Here is a 16,932-nt window from a genome sequence, read left to right on the forward strand (position 1 = left end):
CTCTTATTAACGATAATTTTGACAAAGCTATTTCTTTTCTTTTTTAAGTGTCATCTTGTTATTGATTATTTACATAATGATAAAAAGAATTGACTTTATCGAGTTGTTGGTCATTTGTACATTTAAAAGTGAAAATAGCACTTTACAGCTAAAGGATTGTCTTAATCTTAGCAAGTTTAAAGTTACTCCACTGGTGATTTCTCGGACTTTGTTTTTTGAAATTCCCTTTTTTTTTTGTGTCTGTGCTCGCTAACCTTTGTCCTCTTTTTTTTTAAAGCTATCATGTTATCGCGTATAGGGCTACTAGTGATAGGCGTGATATTTCACATAGTATACTTATTTAGTATATTTGACATATACTTTACTTCTCCTATTGTTCATGGGATGACGCCTCACAAAAGTCCTTTGACACCTGCTGCTGATCGACTCGTCTTGTTTGTAGGTAAAGAACACTTGAAAGCATGGCTTATCACTATACTCACCTATAACAGGTGATGGTCTAAGAGCTGATAAGCTATTTGAATTGGACACCCAAGGCGAAACAAGAGCACCTTATTTACGCCAAATCATGAAAGAAAAAGGTACCTGGGGCGTTTCTCATACCCGCGTTCCTACAGAATCGAGGCCTGGTCATGTAGCCATTATTGCTGGTTTTTATGAAGATGTGAGTGCTGTGACAACAGGTAAGCAAATCGACAATAAAAAGGACGATCTTTCATGCTTGTGTTACTTCAGGTTGGTCCATGAATCCTGTTAACTTTGACTCTGTCTTTAACCAGTCTGAGCATACATGGTCTTTTGGTTCCCCTGATATTTTGCCTATGTTCCAACATGGCGCTAGTGACCCCAAGAAGGTAGAGACATTCATGTACCCTCCTGAATATGAAGATTTCTCTGGAGGTAAGCATAAAATAAAACTAAGATGGAGTGTATTCACTGTGTTGTTTCACAGAGGCTTCAAAACTAGATGTCTGGGTATTTGATCATGTCAAAGAACTCTTTTCGAATGCGACAGTGGATTCAGTGTTAAACAGCAAATTGAGACAGAAGAAGATTGTTTTCTTTCTTCATCTACTTGGGTTAGACACAAATGGACATGCTTTTAGACCCATGTCAAAAGAATACTTGAATAACATCAAGTTAGTGGATCAAGGAGTGAAAGAAATGGTTCAGCTTATTGAAGAGTTTTATGGAAATGATGGTCGCACAAGCTATGTCTTTACTGCAGACCATGGTATGAACAACAGAGGCGGACATGGTGATGGACACCCTGACTGTACTCGTACGCCTGTCATTGCTTGGGGTGCTGGTATCAGAGAGCCTTTGATGTCTGGTATTGGCCATGATACATTCTCAGAAGCATGGGGACTATTAGACATTCAACGTGACGATATCCTTCAGGCTGACATTGCTCCTTTGATGGCACATCTTGTTGGTATTGATCTTCCTGTGAATTCAGTGGGTGAGCTTCCTTTGAGCTATTTGAAGGCTGATGAAAGAACAAAGGCTGAGGCAGTCTTTGCTAATGCTCGACAAATGTTGGAACAATACCAGGTCAAACACCGTAAGTCTTCTTGTATTGCTGAATCATGACGCTTATTTTATGTGTAGATGAAAAAGAACAAAGTGAGCTGTTTTTTAGACCTTTTAGTCAACTATCTGGTGCTAATGATCCTATTCTACTTGTGTCTGAAATACAAACATTGATCCATGACAAGAACTTTGTGCGTGCTCAAGAGAAATCCAAGGAACTCATGTCGCTCTGCCTGAATGGCTTACGTTACTTTCAGACATATGATTGGTTGTTCTTAAGAAGTATTGTCACCATAGGCTATGTTGGCTGGTGTGTGTACTGCCTTCAGTTTGTGATCCGAAACTTTGTTATTTCATCTCAAAACACAATCTCACTTAGAACCCGTCTTTTGGTACGTATACATGCATAGGATGAAACTCATGAGATTGTTTGCTTAGATTGATATTTTCTCTGCGATCGTTCTCTCTGGTTTATACACTATGCTTTGGCTTCAAAAGATGCCCACCATGTATTATGCCTATGTCTTTTTCCCTGTCTATTTCTGGAATCAAGTGTTGCAAAACTACCGATTTGTGCTCGAAGCTTTACGCATAAGTTTTATGCATGGTGTTGGTAAATCTATTGGTTTGATGATCATCTCCTTGTTGTTCTTGGAAGCCTTGGTGTTCAGTTTCTTTTATCGAAGTATTCTTAGTGCTATCTTTGTCGTTTTAGCAGCTTGGCCAATCATGATGCCAAGAGGGGTTCGCCGAGAACACAAATTTCTCCTTTTGGCTTGGAGTGTATCATGCATCTGCACTAGTGTGTTTACTTTATTGCCTGTAGAAAAAGAACAAGATATCAATATGGTGTAAGTAACTTTATGATACAATGGTTTCATTGACTCCATGAGATTATAGTGTTGTTGGTGGTGTAGCGGGTGTCTTGGAAGGTGGTTTTGTACTTGCAAGACTCAAGGCACACAGTCGAGTGAATAACAAGTTGTTTATCAGCATGGTTATTCAGTTGCTTGTGAATACTTTGAGTATTGTGCTTGTTTATCATACTTCAATGAGTCTTAACAATCGTGAAGGTCTTCCTGTCTTCAACCAGTATGCTAATTGGACTGTGATTGGTAAGAAAGATCTAATTACTATAGTTGCTTACCTTTTATTAGGTCTATCAAGTATCTTTCCATTTGTTTACAAAGGAAAATCATATGATGACTATTTGGCAAGATTGCTTGTCATCTGCTTTGCATTCACACCTCTCATGACTTTGTTGAGTATATCTTGTGAACTCTTTTTCTATGTCTGCTTTTGCACTACTGTTCTCTTATGGTTGGAAGTAGAACGTTCCTTGTACAGAAACACTACTCGTGGATTCCCCAGTCGTTCTCTAAGAGCAAGCGATGGACGTGCTGTTCTTTTGTTCTTGTTCTTTATCTGTGTTGCCTTCTTTGGTACTGGCAATGTTGCTTCTTTGAGTAGTTTTTCATTAGAAAGTGTCTATCGATTTACTACTTTGTTTGATCCTTTCTTAATGGGGGCTTTGCTTATTGTTAAGGTGTTGATCCCTTTCTTTGTAGCATCCTCTGTGCTTGGTATTCTAAGTTCAAGTGTAGAATTGGCTCCTTTCACCTTATTTTTATCAGTGATGACAGTGACTGATGTACAGACAATCAATTTTTTCTATCTAGTGACTGATTATGGAAGTTGGCTTGAGATTGGCACTTCCATTAGCCATTTCTGTATCAGTGAACTCTTTATCATCTTTACTGTTATCCTGTTCTTATTGTCTAGAGTCTTGGTTGGCCATCTTGTCTTGCCTAAATTAAACAAAGTAGTGAATAGAATGAAGCCCAAGAACGCATAGAAAATAAAGTTCTTTTTTTTATTGTAATAATTCTATTCTTTTAGATAATACATTTTCTTCTCTCTTTCTAAACAAATCTATGCTATCAGACAGTGTTTTTTCCCTTGCTTGATTCATGACTTTCCAGTTAGGTGAAGCTTGCTTCTTAAGCCAATTGAAGTCTTCTATTTGGTCATAGTAATTATGCGAAGACTTATCCCAATCAGTCTCTCTCGGATGTATATTAAAATAACTTACATTTGTGTTCCAGCAACCCACTTGAATCTCATTTGAATCTTCAATAATTGGACGACTAGTGACATGTAGCATCATATCTACATGATGTGCTTCATGCATACGGAACTTGTTTTATGTTTAATACACTTATTTCTTGTCATATGTTATACTTTTACCTGATGACATCCCACATACAAAACTGAATGAGTCAAGCCATACATAAGCACTGATCCTTCTATTTGCCCTGCAAATACAACACAATGATGTACATTCTTGATATGAATAGCAGATATATGGACACCTTCTTGCTCTAAAATGATCACACAATGCTTGATATTGGACAATAATACATCAATGCTTTTGTTTTCAGGATAACTAGTATCTTTTAAAGTAAGAACGACATTCTCTTTATCTTGAAATAAGACAGTAGCATCAGACAATAGGTCTGCATTCTCTTCTGATGGTATTGTTTCACGTTGAATAGGAGTAGGTGTTGTTTTCTTCTTCCTTGACTTGAAAGAGAACTTTGCTTTAGGTGTCAATTCTGCTTTTGTACTTTCCAGTTTTTGATTTAATTGTTTAAGTTGCTATTATAGTCTTAATCATCTTGTTATATGTTCTATTATCTATACCAAGAAGAATTGACGTTCGTCATAAGAAGGTATATAAGCAGTTGCTTTAGTCAAACTTTTTTCAAGATCGTTTATTTTCTGTAACGTGTGGTTAAAGTGAGCCGTGAGATCTACTTTAGGCACGTCTTTTGAGCGTTCAATAAGATCTTGGATCGCTTGTCTTTCTGCTCTAAACTCTAAAAAGAAGTCGTTGGCAGCTTCTGTTGCTGTTTTTTCTGTCATAAAGAGAAAGAGAGAAAGAATAAATAAATAAACTGGGTTTTGAATTCTGCGTGCTATTATGATTGTGTTCCCAAACAATGATAACGCTATCCATTCGAAAAAACACGCCAACTGATTTCTTTTTTTCTGTATTGTAAAAGCAACCAATTTCCCGTGAGTAAATGAAAATGAGGGTCACCTGGCGAACGATAACATATATTTGTTTAAGGATAAGGTCCAATCATGTTGTCTTTTATCTAAATTAGGCCTTCTTTTTTTTTCGGACCTTTATCACACAGCAGTATAAAAAGTGAGAGATCATTCCCCCTTTCTTTCAAGCGATAAGCGTAATTTTTCTCTTTCTTTTTCCTTTCTTTTTTTATAATGAAGTTTTCCTCTATCTCTTGTTCTATATGCTTATTGGCCACCATAGCTCAAGCTGCCATAGTCAATAATGGTGAATTAAGTCGCAAACAATACATTCAAGGCCTATCACGTAGTTTTGGACCTGAAGTGCCTTATCGGGAATATACAGTACCTTCTTATCAACAGCGTCAAAAGGACTACAGTGCCTTTACAATGACAGATCAACCAGAAGACATTGCTATCGCATTTGCTCAATCTGAATTGACAAACAGTGAATTTGTGGTTACAAGTGCTTACAAGTCTGATTTGAATGGTGTTACACATGTCTACTTGCGTCAGATTGTCAATGGGCTTGAAGTCTTGAACGGAGACATCAATATCAATATAGATCGTTTTGGACAAGTCATTTCTTATGGTAATTCGTTCGCAAGACCTAGTCCTAAACTCAAATCAGATGTGGATCTCTTGACGGTAAGTAAACATTTGTTTTTTTTTGGATAACTTACCCCCCTGCCTATTTGTTTACCTATAAAGCGTGTTCGAAACGGTCTTCGTGTAGTTTCAAGTTCATTCAGTCAGACAGTATTCTCTTCCCAACCTCCACAAGTGGACTATCTCTATGACATTGCTTATGAGAATGCTAATGTCATTTCTCCTACAGAAGCCATTCTGTCTTTATTGGCCTTTGTGAAGCCCTCGCTTCCTGATCCTACGGTGGTTGACCAACTTATGCCTGACCACTTGGTTATGATGAACACACTCAAGACCCAAGATACACCTGTGCTTCAATTTGAAAACGTACCTTTTGCCTTATCTCCTGTGCAAGCACGTCAGGCCTACATGCAGAACGAAAAAGGTGACTTGCAATTAGTCTGGGATTTAGAATATGAGTTGCATGATAATTGGTACAACGGTCATGTGAATGCGCATGATGGTACCATCATGGGTCTTGTTGATTGGGTATCCAGTGCTGCTGCGTATAATGTTATCCCTTTTGGTTACAATGATCCCAATGATTCTAAGCAACAATTGGTCAAGAACCCTCACGATAAATGGGCTAGTCCTGATGGCTGGCATGCTCAGGGCGCTATTTCAAAAGGTGCCAAGACATACAATGTCACGATTGGCAATAACGCTTATACACATACAAACCCTGATGGTGGGTCCAGCTGGCAAAGTAATTACCGCCCTAGTGGCCATATAGATGAAGAAGGTGATATCGTGTTTGACTATGTTGCCAACTTTGAAAAAGACGATCCTGAAGACTATGAAGATGCCGCAGTCACCAACCTCTTTTATTGGGTCAACACAGCTCATGATTTCTTTTACCGATACGGTTTTGATGAGAAGGCTGGCAACTTCCAACAAGACAACCTTGGACGTGGACGTGATAAAGATAATGGTGAAGGAGATGCTGTGATTGCAAATGCTCAAGATGGTTCAGGCAGAAACAATGCTAATTTCGCTACGCCGCCTGATGGCAAGCACGGTAAGATGCGCATGTATGTCTGGGATCAAACAAAGCCAATGCGTGATGGTGACTTTGAAAGTGGTATCGTGATTCATGAATACACACACGGTGTCTCGATTCGTTTAACAGGTGGTCCAATGAACTCAAACTGTCTCGGATGGGGTGAAGCAGGTGGTATGGGTGAAGGCTGGGGAGACTTTGTGGCCACAAGTATCCGTATGCGCAAGGAATTCACCCGTAATGTTGAATTTGGCATGGGCGATTACTCTAATGGTGGTGATGGTATTCGTAAATACAAATACTCTACTTCCAATACAACCAATCCTAGCACATACCGCATCATGGACCGCTTTGACTATTGGGGTGTCCATGCTAAAGGTGAGGTATGGGCTGAAATGCTTTATGAAGTCTATTGGAATCTAGTGGATCGTCTCGGATTCACCCCCGAATGGTTCCCTCCTGTGCCTAATGACCCTTACAAGACAGCCATGAACGAAGAAGAGCTTGAAGAAGTTCGCACACACATCACATCTTATGGCAACACGCTTGCCATGCAGCTAGTCATAGATGGTCTTAAGTTACAACCATGTAACCCTAGTTTTGTATCTGCTCGTGATGCTATCTTGGAAGCCGAAAAGCAGCTGACTGGTGGTAAATACCATTGTGATATTTACCGTGCCTTTGCCAAACGTGGTCTTGGTGTAGGTGCTAAACTTGAAAAGAGAGGTTGGATTGAGCAACGCGTTGAAAGTTATGAACTTCCTTCTCTCTGTGATTAATTTATTTTGTACAAACAATAAATGTTTATTATTATTATTATTGAGTTGTGTCCATAACTACATTACTATTGCCTGTGATGACAGAGGCAGAAGGCGAAGAAGATAACGTATTTGAAGTATTGTTGGTAGCAGAAGCATAAGCAGGTAAACTAAAATAAGTACCTACATCAGCAATGGCCGTCAAATCACCCAACATGGTCACGATTTCAGTAGAAACATAAATACTTTCAGGTAAAGATGGACAGCAAGTAGGGAAAGACTTAAAGAGATGAATATATCTTGTGTTTGTATTGTTACTTTCTTACCTTTTCGTCTTTAAAAGAAGAATGATATCGCAAAAAGATACCACAAAGGACAAATCGAACAATAAAATAGTAAAGAAAATCATCAAACATAAAACGCTTTACATTTTTATCTAAGACATAATATGAGTTGTTATTCTCTTCACTGTTGAGTCACTTACCAACACTGGCATCTGAAATGAGTAAAGCACCGATTGCTTTTTCCATAGCATCAATCTTTCGAACACATTCATCCCATTTAGACTGATCCAAATTACCGATATCAGACACAGAGCAGAAACCAAGCAAAGGTGTATGTAAGAATAAAGTAAACAAACTGCCGATTTCACTTTTATCTTGCACAGAAGAAGGGTATTCGACAGGCGACATTAAACACATCACAGGTTGATCAAATACATTTGGCATATTCTTGAATTCAATACTATTGTCACTATCAACGATCAAAAATAAAGGTTTGCGTGTGAATGGTATAAGATCAGCAGGATGCAAACAATGAGCAGAAGGTGGAACTGCTGCTACTTCAGTTGGTTGAGTGGTTGTAGAAGCCAGATTGTTGTTAGAAGCCGTAGTATTGTTAGCTAGGGTGGATGCATTGTTGCTATTGCTGTTGATATTGTTATTATTAATTATATTGAGAGAAGAAGAGGCTTGAGCAGAGGGTCCATTAGGATTTGAGGACAAGACATTGGCTGCCACATTTGTGCTAGTAGATCCTCCTGCGCCTGTTCGATCAGCGATAGAGGTCTGTCGGTTGCGTTGACTCGTTAAGACACCACCTCCATAGCCTGATATTGTTCTTTCAGGATACGAACATCCATCCGCTGAAAGATACAAAAGTAGAGCCGAGTTCTCGCTTGTGTCTTTAAAGGCAGTGGAAATATACACTAAAAGTTGACTGAGAGAAGGCTTGTATAAAAGATATTTATGTGGATTTGATCGCTTGTTCATTTTATCATTCGCGTTGTTGTTCTGGGTGTTATTGGCTGAAGAAACAGCTGCTGCTATCGATGGAACTGCTGTTGTAGTTGCTGCTGAAGCTGGAGCAGCTGCTGTGGTTGTGATTGTTGTTGCGGCTACTCCTGCTGTTGTAGTTGCTGTTGTGGTCATCGCTTTTGGATTATTACTATTCACATTGGTATTATCTTCTTTGCTAGCTGCTTCCTTTTTCTCATTCGTAGTGGTATTGTTTGTTACTGAAGGATGCATCACAAACGGCTTTCTTTCAAGAGATTGAAGCATACGATACATATCCAAGGTCAGCTCTGAGAACTTGATCTGTTTTTGATAATTACCGACTAAAATAGCTTCTTGAAGTTTCAGTTTAGGGAAATGACCTAGGTTTCGTTCAGCAATATTCGATGATAAGCGATGTTCAATTTTATCAGGCGTGCGGTCAAGATTGATAGGGACAAGCTTCTTTTCTGCTTCTGTAAATGTACTGATTTCTTCTAAAACCATTTGCCATTCTTTTGCATCGGGTGGTTTAAAGCTTTTTGTGTATTCTTCAATTAGACCTTCTAATTCAGTGATAAGTTGGCGTACATTTTCGTCCTTGTTTAACAATAAACAGACAATGATAAAACGAGCATAGTATCTCATTTTTTTAATCATCAAAGCAGAACTACAAAGTAGTTGTTAATACACTAGCAACACTTTCTAATTTCTTACTTTTTTACTTCTAGAACGTCTTTAAAGTACTGTCTTTCATGGATGGCTTCATAAAACACATAAGCTTCATACAAATAATTCGTCTCGCTCGTTCTTAAACTAAATGTATGCTCAACTTACATGCATCTATAGATATGATATACTTACTAGTAATGATAATAAAGTTGGCCAATTTTACTTGCAATTTCACCTACTTCCCAACGCTTTAATCCATAGTTGCTTTTGTCTTCAAGAATGGATCGATGCGTTTGTTGAAATTTCCATAACTTGAAGGGCTTTAGAACATGAAGAAAGGATGCAAGTAGTTACCTTTGTGTACACCTCAAATGTTTTCTCGAAATACTAGTCATAGTATAAGTTTACATGTCTCCATATAAAATAACTTACTGGTCTCCATTGACGATGGCTTCCTGTTGGTGGCAGGTCTCTTTATAGAAAAAAAACGTTGGCATAATCCTCATGTGAATGGTATTCTGTTACCTCAATCCACTAAATAAACTTTGGCTTTTTTCTAAAAGGTATTGAAATTCTTCTACTAATTTTTGATTTCGAATCGCTTCTTCGTCTGCCTCGCTATTATTCGCTGGTTCAACTACTTTGAGTGTTGCTGTAGGCTCTGCATTATTAGCTGTAGTAGCGCTTGCTGTGGTATTAATTGTAGTAGTAGAGGCGTTATGTGTAGGCATGATATTAGTTCCTGTTGCAACCGTACTTGTTGACGCGTTGTTCAATGAAGACTGCGCTTCTTTCGAAGAACTTGAATAAAGAAGCCATAGAGCGTGACCTTACCTGGGGAGTGAAGAGGCTTATTGGTCTCTTTTGAAACGAGTGTTGAGCTAGAAGTTTCTCCAGTTTGTGGTTGTGCTTGATTCATACTGCAAGTAGCTTGGAGAAGAAGAAGGAAAAAAAAAGAGTTCCTTGGTTTAAATGTTTGTGTTACATTTTGATCATCAGATATATTTTCCTGCAGTTGATGGTTATGCATAATAATTTCGGTTTTTAAAAGATGTTAAGTTTCCAATGATAGACAAACGTATTCTTGACCCAAAGATTGGATAACATGAAAGAGTGTTCTTTTCCGCTATCGTTTGCTATGTTTGATAAGTGCCTTTTTCTTTATGCAGTAAACACCGACTGTCTTAATGCGGTTAATTCTGAAATACAAGTGGAATTCATTCGTGCTCGCCTACCTAAGGAGTAATATTCAAAGAGGAGCAGTGCAAACTATTGTCTAATACTCTAAATTCATTCTTTGGTCCAACTTTTTTGCAGAAAGGCGCTTCACATAGAGATGAAAGTCTTTACAAAATAATTAGGATATATAAAAGCTGGTATGTTGAATGATGAAATCAAAAACTTAAAAGACAAATAGGCTTTTGTTCAAAATGGCATATTAAAACAAAGAAACATAGCAGAGTTTCTGAGAATAATGTTAGGTTGCTATACAATAGCCGTCCGGTTTGAAGATATTCAATCTAAGATGTTTTTATTTAAAGATGAAGAAAGATTTGGATATTCTTAAATAGAGCAATAACAATTCACTTTTTTTCCGGATACATATTTCTATTATTTAAAGAAACAATAGCAGATACCTTGCTGTTCTCATGATTTGACTAATTCCGTATGGACATTGATCAATCGTTGCCTGAAGTGATGGTGAGCCTCAAGATCAAGCTCATCAAGGGAATATCAAACATCAGATAGTTTTATGAGTTTCCCTCAATCGCTTTTTGTTGTCTTCTGTGGCATTTTTATCAATGGTATTAACAATACAATCATTTTTATCTTGATTTTCTTGAGTTGTTTTAACTTCACTTGCTTAATTACTTGGTAGCTGAGCAATCAGTTGATTGATTTTATCGAGAGGCTGAGAATAAATCGTTTTATTTAGTGGCTGTTAATAGTGCAGTCCCGTTTTGGCAATCTTCTTCGGCTCGGTTTGGATGTTTTAAAGAGTCACATCGACTGAAGAAGATTCGCCATGAATAGTCCTACTCTCAAAACCAATTCTATGGAGCACCTTTGTGAGCTAACCATCTGAGAAGGTGATCTCGCTTTCGAGGACTCTATAATTGCTTAAATCAAGCTGTCTTGCATACTTCAAGATAGATTGACGGTTAACTAGTAAGCTATTGCTATCCATATCTTCAGTGCAGTTGCGTACATGTTTATCAAGTTTAGGATAGCAAGGGCGTGTCGAGCTTTTGCTGTTCTTGACGGCATTGACATTTTTGTATAACCCATCGGCTTTTTTCAAAATGTTCGAGACAGCTTGTTGAGGAAGAAGCTCAGCCAGATTGAACTCTTTCATAGCCCATTCACCTAATTGGCTTTGAGATGTTTAGCCGGTAGTATTTTGATCAAGGAGAGCAATTTTTTGAACAATAGCGAGGCGCACACGTTTGATAGACATCTTAGTTAACAATGATTTTTTTTGTATTAGTAAATGTCAACTTTATTTTAAGGCACAGCTACTACACTTCATTAAAAAAAACAAAAGATTAAGAATCGAATTCTAGAAATTAAGCAGAGCATGAAATACATAAGTAATGTTCATATTGTTACTTGCATTAAGGGTTTATCAAAATATTTGCTGCTTGAAGTAAAGATATGACCAGAAAGAACGAAAAGGCAATATATCGATCATAAATGTTCAAGACTGAGGCTATAGTTATACTTCCAGTTGTTAAAAGGCCACATTTGTCTTGGAAACTTAAAAAGCATACAGCCTTTACACCTTGGTGTGCATAAGAAACGAAAGAATATATGTCTTGCTGATCATCTTATCGAAGTTGCCGGCACAAAACCTTCAAAATGATAAGAGTAAATTATAGACTCTATTTTTGTGTCCAGTTTTTGATTGCAAAATCAATAAAAAGGTACCTTGTACGACATAGAAAACCTTGAATGATCTAATTCACAAAGCTAATTACTTGAAGTATTCTTATTCAACCAAAGATTTCAAAATTATCTAAACTTTATGTACTAGATGTTTGCTTATTGATTTATGCATGGTTTTTTCTTAGTACGATTGATACGTTGTCTCATGATTACCAAAGTAAACTCTTTTTTTTTTGTTGGTATCTAAAGATAACTTGGGATGTTTTGAGTAATAATCATGTCGATTTGCATTTGAAAAACATTTGTCTATCAGACAAGTTCCTCTTCTAATTTCCTGTCGATATCCAAAATGGTTTATCATCAATTTCTTGATGACACTTTGTAACAAGGAGTCACATCAGCACAGAAAAGCAGTCCCTTGCATTAAAATTTTTTCTCGGAGAGTATAAAAGCTGGATTGTTTTTCATACTTTTTTGTTTTCGGTGGTTCTATATCACCCTTAAAAAACACTTTTTTTTTTTAATAAACACTTCTTCTTGAAACCATAACCCCAAAAAAAAGAAAGGAACATGTCTGTTGAACAAATGAATGAAGCCTTTGACACTATCCTCATTTTGGATTTTGGATCTCAAACATCTCACTTGATTGCTCGTCGTATTCGTGAGTTTGGCATTTACTGTGAACTCTTGCCTTGTACTCAAAAGATGGCTGAACTTCACTTCAAACCTAAGGGTATCATCTTGTCTGGTTCTCCTTACTCTGTCTACGATACTGATGCTCCCCGTGTTGACCCCGCTGTCTTTGACAGTGGTGTTCCTGTTTTGGGTATCTGTTATGGTCTTCAAGAGATGACCAACCTTATGGGTGGTAAGGTTGAAGCCTGCGATCATCGTGAATATGGTTATGCTATGTTGGACATTCATAGATTCCCTAATCATCCTTTCGCTGACAAGCTCTTTGAAGGTATTCAAGATTCTGTTGAGGTAAAGTAAAAAAAACAAAAAAAGCACTATTTATTGATATGATCTAAAGGTTTGGATGTCTCACGGTGACCAAGTCGCTGCTGCTGCTGAAAACTTCACTGTCATTGGTACCACCAAGACTGCTCCTTTCGCTGCTGTTGTCCACAATGAAAAGCCTTTCTTTGGTATTCAACTTCACCCTGAACTTTCTCACACTGCTTGTGGTAAAGACATTCTCCATAATTTTGTCTTGAACATCTGTAAGGCTCAAGCTTCTTGGACCATGGAAGAATTTGTTGAAAAGGAAATTGCCCGTATCCGTACGATTGTTGGCCCTACTGGCCGTGTCATTGGTGCTGTTTCCGGTGGTGTTGACTCCACTGTTGCTGCTAAATTGATGCACGAAGCCATTGGTGACCGTTTCCATGCTATCTTGGTCGATAACGGTGTCATGCGTTTGAATGAATGTGCCAATGTCAAGAAGATGTTAGTTGACAAGATGGGTATTAACCTCAAGATTGCTGATGCTTCTGACCTCTTCTTGGATCGTCTTAAGGGTGTCACTGATCCTGAAAAGAAGCGTAAAATCATTGGTAACACCTTCATTGAAGTTTTCGAAGCTGAAGCTGCTTTGGTCGATAAGGAATGTGGTGGTACTATTGAATACTTATTGCAAGGTACTTTATACCCTGATGTCATTGAATCTATTTCATTCAAGGGTCCTTCTGCCACTATCAAGACTCATCATAATGTCGGTGGTCTTTTGGAAGACATGAAGCTCAAGTTGATTGAACCTCTCCGTGAACTCTTCAAGGATGAAGTCCGTGCTTTAGGCAAGATTTTGGGTCTTGATGATGAATTGGTCTGGCGTCACCCCTTCCCTGGACCAGGTATTGCTATCCGTGTCTTGGGTGAAGTTACTCGTGAACAAGTTCAAATCGCTCGTTTGGCCGATAACATTTATATCGAAGAGATCAAGAAGGCAGGTTTCTACCGTCAAATTTCTCAAGCCTATGCCGCTCTTTTGCCCGTCAAAGCTGTCGGTGTTATGGGTGATAAGCGTACTTATGAACAAGTTATTGCTTTGAGAGCTGTCGAAACTACTGATTTTATGTCTGCCGATGTCATGATTGGTGCTGAATGGTTTTTGACCTTGAAGCGTATCTCTTCTAGAATTATCAATGAAGTTAAGGGTGTCAACCGTGTTGTATATGATATTAGTTCCAAGCCTCCTGCCACCATTGAATGGGAGTAAAAAAAAATTTTTTTTTTCTGTAAAAACACAAACATAGATAGATAATAAAGTTGTTGAATATAATCATTTCTTTTATTCATTGTCTTTTTTTTATGATCAAATGAGTAAATGCAATAATTAAACAGGCTTGAATTTGGCTGCAAAATAAATAATGTTGGTGGTATATTTAGATATTTTCGGATAAAGTTTTCGATAGATAAGTGTTACTTGATATGGATTGATCGGGTGGTACTTGCGTTTGTAGCAAAATAGTCAAGAGAGATTGTCCTTTTATGTTACAGGGTGATCTTTTTCTAAATTCAATCATAAAAGCTTTTTCATCAATTTGATCTTCTTGAGGTTCATCAATTGTCTCAAAGCTTCCACAATCACTGTAATCGTCATCATTATCATCATCAGATTCAATTTGATATGATTTCATTGTATTATATGTTGAATACGCTGTATCGTCATCAGACTCGTCAAACTCATCAGATTCATCAGAGTCATCATTGATAAAGAACTTGCTATTACGTTTCACTGGAAGTATAGGTTGAATAGGAGGATCAGCAGTACTACGAGTAGATACAAGGCGTTTAGGCTGGACAAAAGCTTCAGTAGATTCTTCTTTTAAACAAGTAGGTTGTGATGGTTTCTCTTTTAGTGATGTTTGGCGATACCACATTCTCCAACTTATGTTTTCTAATCGTCTTCCATTCTCTAAATTGTTTTTACATCTGGAGAATACTGTTTACATGTCAGTCAATGTTTAATGCATAAAAATAAACCTTACCAGTCCACATGTAAGACAAATTATCCACGTTCATATCTCGAAGCTTGTGTATATTAGGCGAGGCTAAAGAAAGCACAGGCAATTCAGATGTTTGAGCCATGATGGAATAAATAAAAAGAGAGAGAGAGAGAGAGAGAAAGAGAAAGAAAGAGATGCGCTATTAAATATTTGCTATCAAAAGGAATTCGGATTTGATTATCACTCTGACGGTACTACAATTTTCTTGTTACTTTCCGTTTTTTCCCTATAAAGTTCTGCTAAACAAACGCGCGATTTGAATGTTCTCTTTAACCATATACAAAAACCAGGCACACACTATCCTCTATTGTTGTCAAAACATGAGTTTGAAATTATATTCTTTTACACTAATTTCTGTCTTTCTACTATAGACTCTAACAATTCTAGTCTTTGATTATTGTTTGATGTTAAACGATTAAGAACTTGAACCTTATCTTTTCATGCATTATCTTTAAAAAACTTTTCAACGGTTGCTCTACTGGTTTGTTTGTTTTGATTCTATCCTCCCCCCCCCCAATTTTTGAGACTTTAATTCGTTTGTTGTTTGACAGTTTTGCTAATAATTCATTCAGAAAAGCCTTTTTATCAAACCAATTGTAAGATACCAGGCCTACGCCTTTCATTTATTTTTTTGAAAAAAAAACCCCTTCATTTTTGCCATTTAAACCATAAGAGTGCTTTATTCTTTAAGGTTATCTTATTTCAACATCAAGAGGCTCAACTATCTGGCTCAAGAATCACTGATTAAAGCAAAACTTTCCTTTTATGCTTGCCAAAGTTATTTCTTTTTCTGGTTTGAATTCGCCGAGTCATTAAGCAACTTCAGACCCATCAAGTAAAATAATCCTGGAGCTTGTTATTTAAGGTTCATGAACTCAGCTTTGAAAAGTTGATGAAACTTTCTAGTATTCCCTGAATAAAGGGAAAAAAAGAAGACATATCGTATCTTTAGCTCATAAAGAACGTTCTTAGATGCTGTAAAATATTTTGTAGATTCAAATGGCAATGCAGTACAAACAAAATCTAAAAAGAACCAAGAGTCAGACAATGTATTGTTTGTGCTATAGAGAACCAAAGGAAGATTTGGTCAATAGATTACAAGTGCCGCCTCTTCTCCAAGAGAACATACCATAGCGGAAATCTTGTTATCGGAAAGTTGTTGAATTGTACACGGACCTCAATCAAGCCAAATATTTCCAGTTTATTGAATTGTGAATTGTAATTGACACAGAATAACGAGGAAGAAGTCTTGTATTTTGGTTGGATAAAATCCTTTTCTTTTAAGATCAAATATTTCACAAACTAGAGTGTCTCAATTCTTGTAGTATCATTAGTGCCAGACATTACTCAAATTAAGTCAAGAAACGACTTTGAAATACTACAAAACATTTAACTGGTTTTTTCTCAAAAAAAAAAAAAATAGCTCGGTTTAGAAACCTGTTTCTCCTCTTTTGTTAGTTTGAATAAACATTTGATAAAGTTAATAATAGATAATAGCGACTGATAGATGCAAAACAATTGAATATGTATCATAACCGAATTTACTACTCTTTCCAGAACAGCCATAAGCCACTCTTTTATTGAAGACTGTTTGTTGTATTCCAGAACTATCTTGCCCCTTTACACCCTTTCTTTTTTATGCAATCGTCATAGTAGATGCATTGTGATTGGATTAATTATTTTTAAATTTTAAATGAGCAAAATTTCAATCTTTGAATTCTGTACAACAGACCATTATTATTATCATTCACATCTTTTTGCATTTTATAATTTTATTTAACTAATAATGGATTGCATGAACTAACCATAGCTTGTACTTGAATAATAGAAACTAAAATAAATTGCATCCAAATTGGCCTTGTATACGTTTAGACCAAGAAGCCTAGAGTCATTGCATTATAACTAAATATAGCCATCAAATGGCTTCAAATAAAACACAGTCGTACAATCCTTGGAGGATCGACTTGGAGCACATGTCAAGAATAAAAGTATTACAATAAGCCTAAGAAATAGTTCAGACATGTATCACATTAGGGGGAGAATTTAGGAGGGTCAACTCC

The 16,932-nt window shown here is 37.0% G+C and overlaps 7 protein-coding genes across 7 annotated transcripts; 3 read left to right on the plus strand and 4 right to left on the minus strand.

Annotated features, from left to right (window-relative positions):
• Positions 1 to 164: 164 nt before the first annotated feature.
• On the plus strand, positions 165 to 3,388 carry B0P05DRAFT_515280 (GPI ethanolamine phosphate transferase 1; the record flags this gene model as incomplete). Its single annotated transcript, XM_051575685.1, has 8 exons — positions 165 to 442; positions 492 to 683; positions 736 to 900; positions 953 to 1,564; positions 1,612 to 1,925; positions 1,972 to 2,384; positions 2,434 to 2,648; positions 2,691 to 3,388. The coding sequence occupies exons 1-8, from the start codon at positions 283 to 285 to the stop codon at positions 3,386 to 3,388; spliced, it is 2,769 nt and encodes a 922-aa protein (XP_051432002.1). The 5' UTR covers positions 165 to 282.
• B0P05DRAFT_554101 (tubulin binding cofactor C-domain-containing protein) lies at positions 3,388 to 4,771 on the minus strand. Its single transcript, XM_051579646.1, has 3 exons — positions 4,237 to 4,771; positions 3,781 to 4,191; positions 3,388 to 3,730 (listed from the first exon to the last, which is right to left on the minus strand). The coding sequence occupies exons 1-3, from the start codon at positions 4,456 to 4,458 to the stop codon at positions 3,407 to 3,409; spliced, it is 957 nt and encodes a 318-aa protein (XP_051432003.1). The 5' UTR covers positions 4,459 to 4,771; the 3' UTR covers positions 3,388 to 3,406.
• Positions 4,748 to 7,091, plus strand: B0P05DRAFT_554105 (Fungalysin metallopeptidase-domain-containing protein). The gene is made up of 2 exons (XM_051579647.1): positions 4,748 to 5,274; positions 5,338 to 7,091. Exons 1-2 carry the CDS (start codon positions 4,822 to 4,824, stop codon positions 7,051 to 7,053), a joined length of 2,169 nt encoding a protein of 722 aa, XP_051432004.1. The 5' UTR covers positions 4,748 to 4,821; the 3' UTR covers positions 7,054 to 7,091.
• B0P05DRAFT_589953 (uncharacterized protein) lies at positions 7,091 to 9,897 on the minus strand (the record flags this gene model as incomplete). Its single annotated transcript, XM_051582765.1, has 9 exons — positions 7,091 to 7,312; positions 7,359 to 7,468; positions 7,517 to 8,976; positions 9,024 to 9,122; positions 9,171 to 9,289; positions 9,333 to 9,365; positions 9,411 to 9,450; positions 9,504 to 9,768; positions 9,813 to 9,897. The coding sequence occupies 9 exons, from the start codon at positions 9,895 to 9,897 to the stop codon at positions 7,091 to 7,093; spliced, it is 2,433 nt and encodes an 810-aa protein (XP_051432005.1).
• A 1,080-nt stretch (positions 9,898 to 10,977) lies between these two features.
• Positions 10,978 to 11,450, minus strand: B0P05DRAFT_621798 (uncharacterized protein). The gene has a single exon (XM_051583443.1). The coding sequence runs from the start codon at positions 11,332 to 11,334 to the stop codon at positions 11,053 to 11,055; it is 282 nt and encodes a 93-aa protein (XP_051432006.1). The 5' UTR covers positions 11,335 to 11,450; the 3' UTR covers positions 10,978 to 11,052.
• An 896-nt stretch (positions 11,451 to 12,346) lies between these two features.
• B0P05DRAFT_554108 (uncharacterized protein) lies at positions 12,347 to 14,133 on the plus strand. The gene is made up of 2 exons (XM_051579648.1): positions 12,347 to 12,848; positions 12,898 to 14,133. Exons 1-2 carry the CDS (start codon positions 12,435 to 12,437, stop codon positions 14,080 to 14,082), a joined length of 1,599 nt encoding a protein of 532 aa, XP_051432007.1. The 5' UTR covers positions 12,347 to 12,434; the 3' UTR covers positions 14,083 to 14,133.
• Positions 14,134 to 15,094, minus strand: B0P05DRAFT_554111 (uncharacterized protein). The gene is made up of 2 exons (XM_051579649.1): positions 14,855 to 15,094; positions 14,134 to 14,808 (listed from the first exon to the last, which is right to left on the minus strand). Exons 1-2 carry the CDS (start codon positions 14,952 to 14,954, stop codon positions 14,249 to 14,251), a joined length of 660 nt encoding a protein of 219 aa, XP_051432008.1. The 5' UTR covers positions 14,955 to 15,094; the 3' UTR covers positions 14,134 to 14,248.
• Positions 15,095 to 16,932: the final 1,838 nt, after the last annotated feature.

Source organism: Gilbertella persicaria (genome assembly GCF_025201335.1).
Source record: "Gilbertella persicaria strain CBS 190.32 chromosome Unknown B0P05scaffold_39, whole genome shotgun sequence".
Lineage (NCBI taxonomy): Eukaryota > Fungi > Mucoromycota > Mucoromycetes > Mucorales > Choanephoraceae > Gilbertella > Gilbertella persicaria.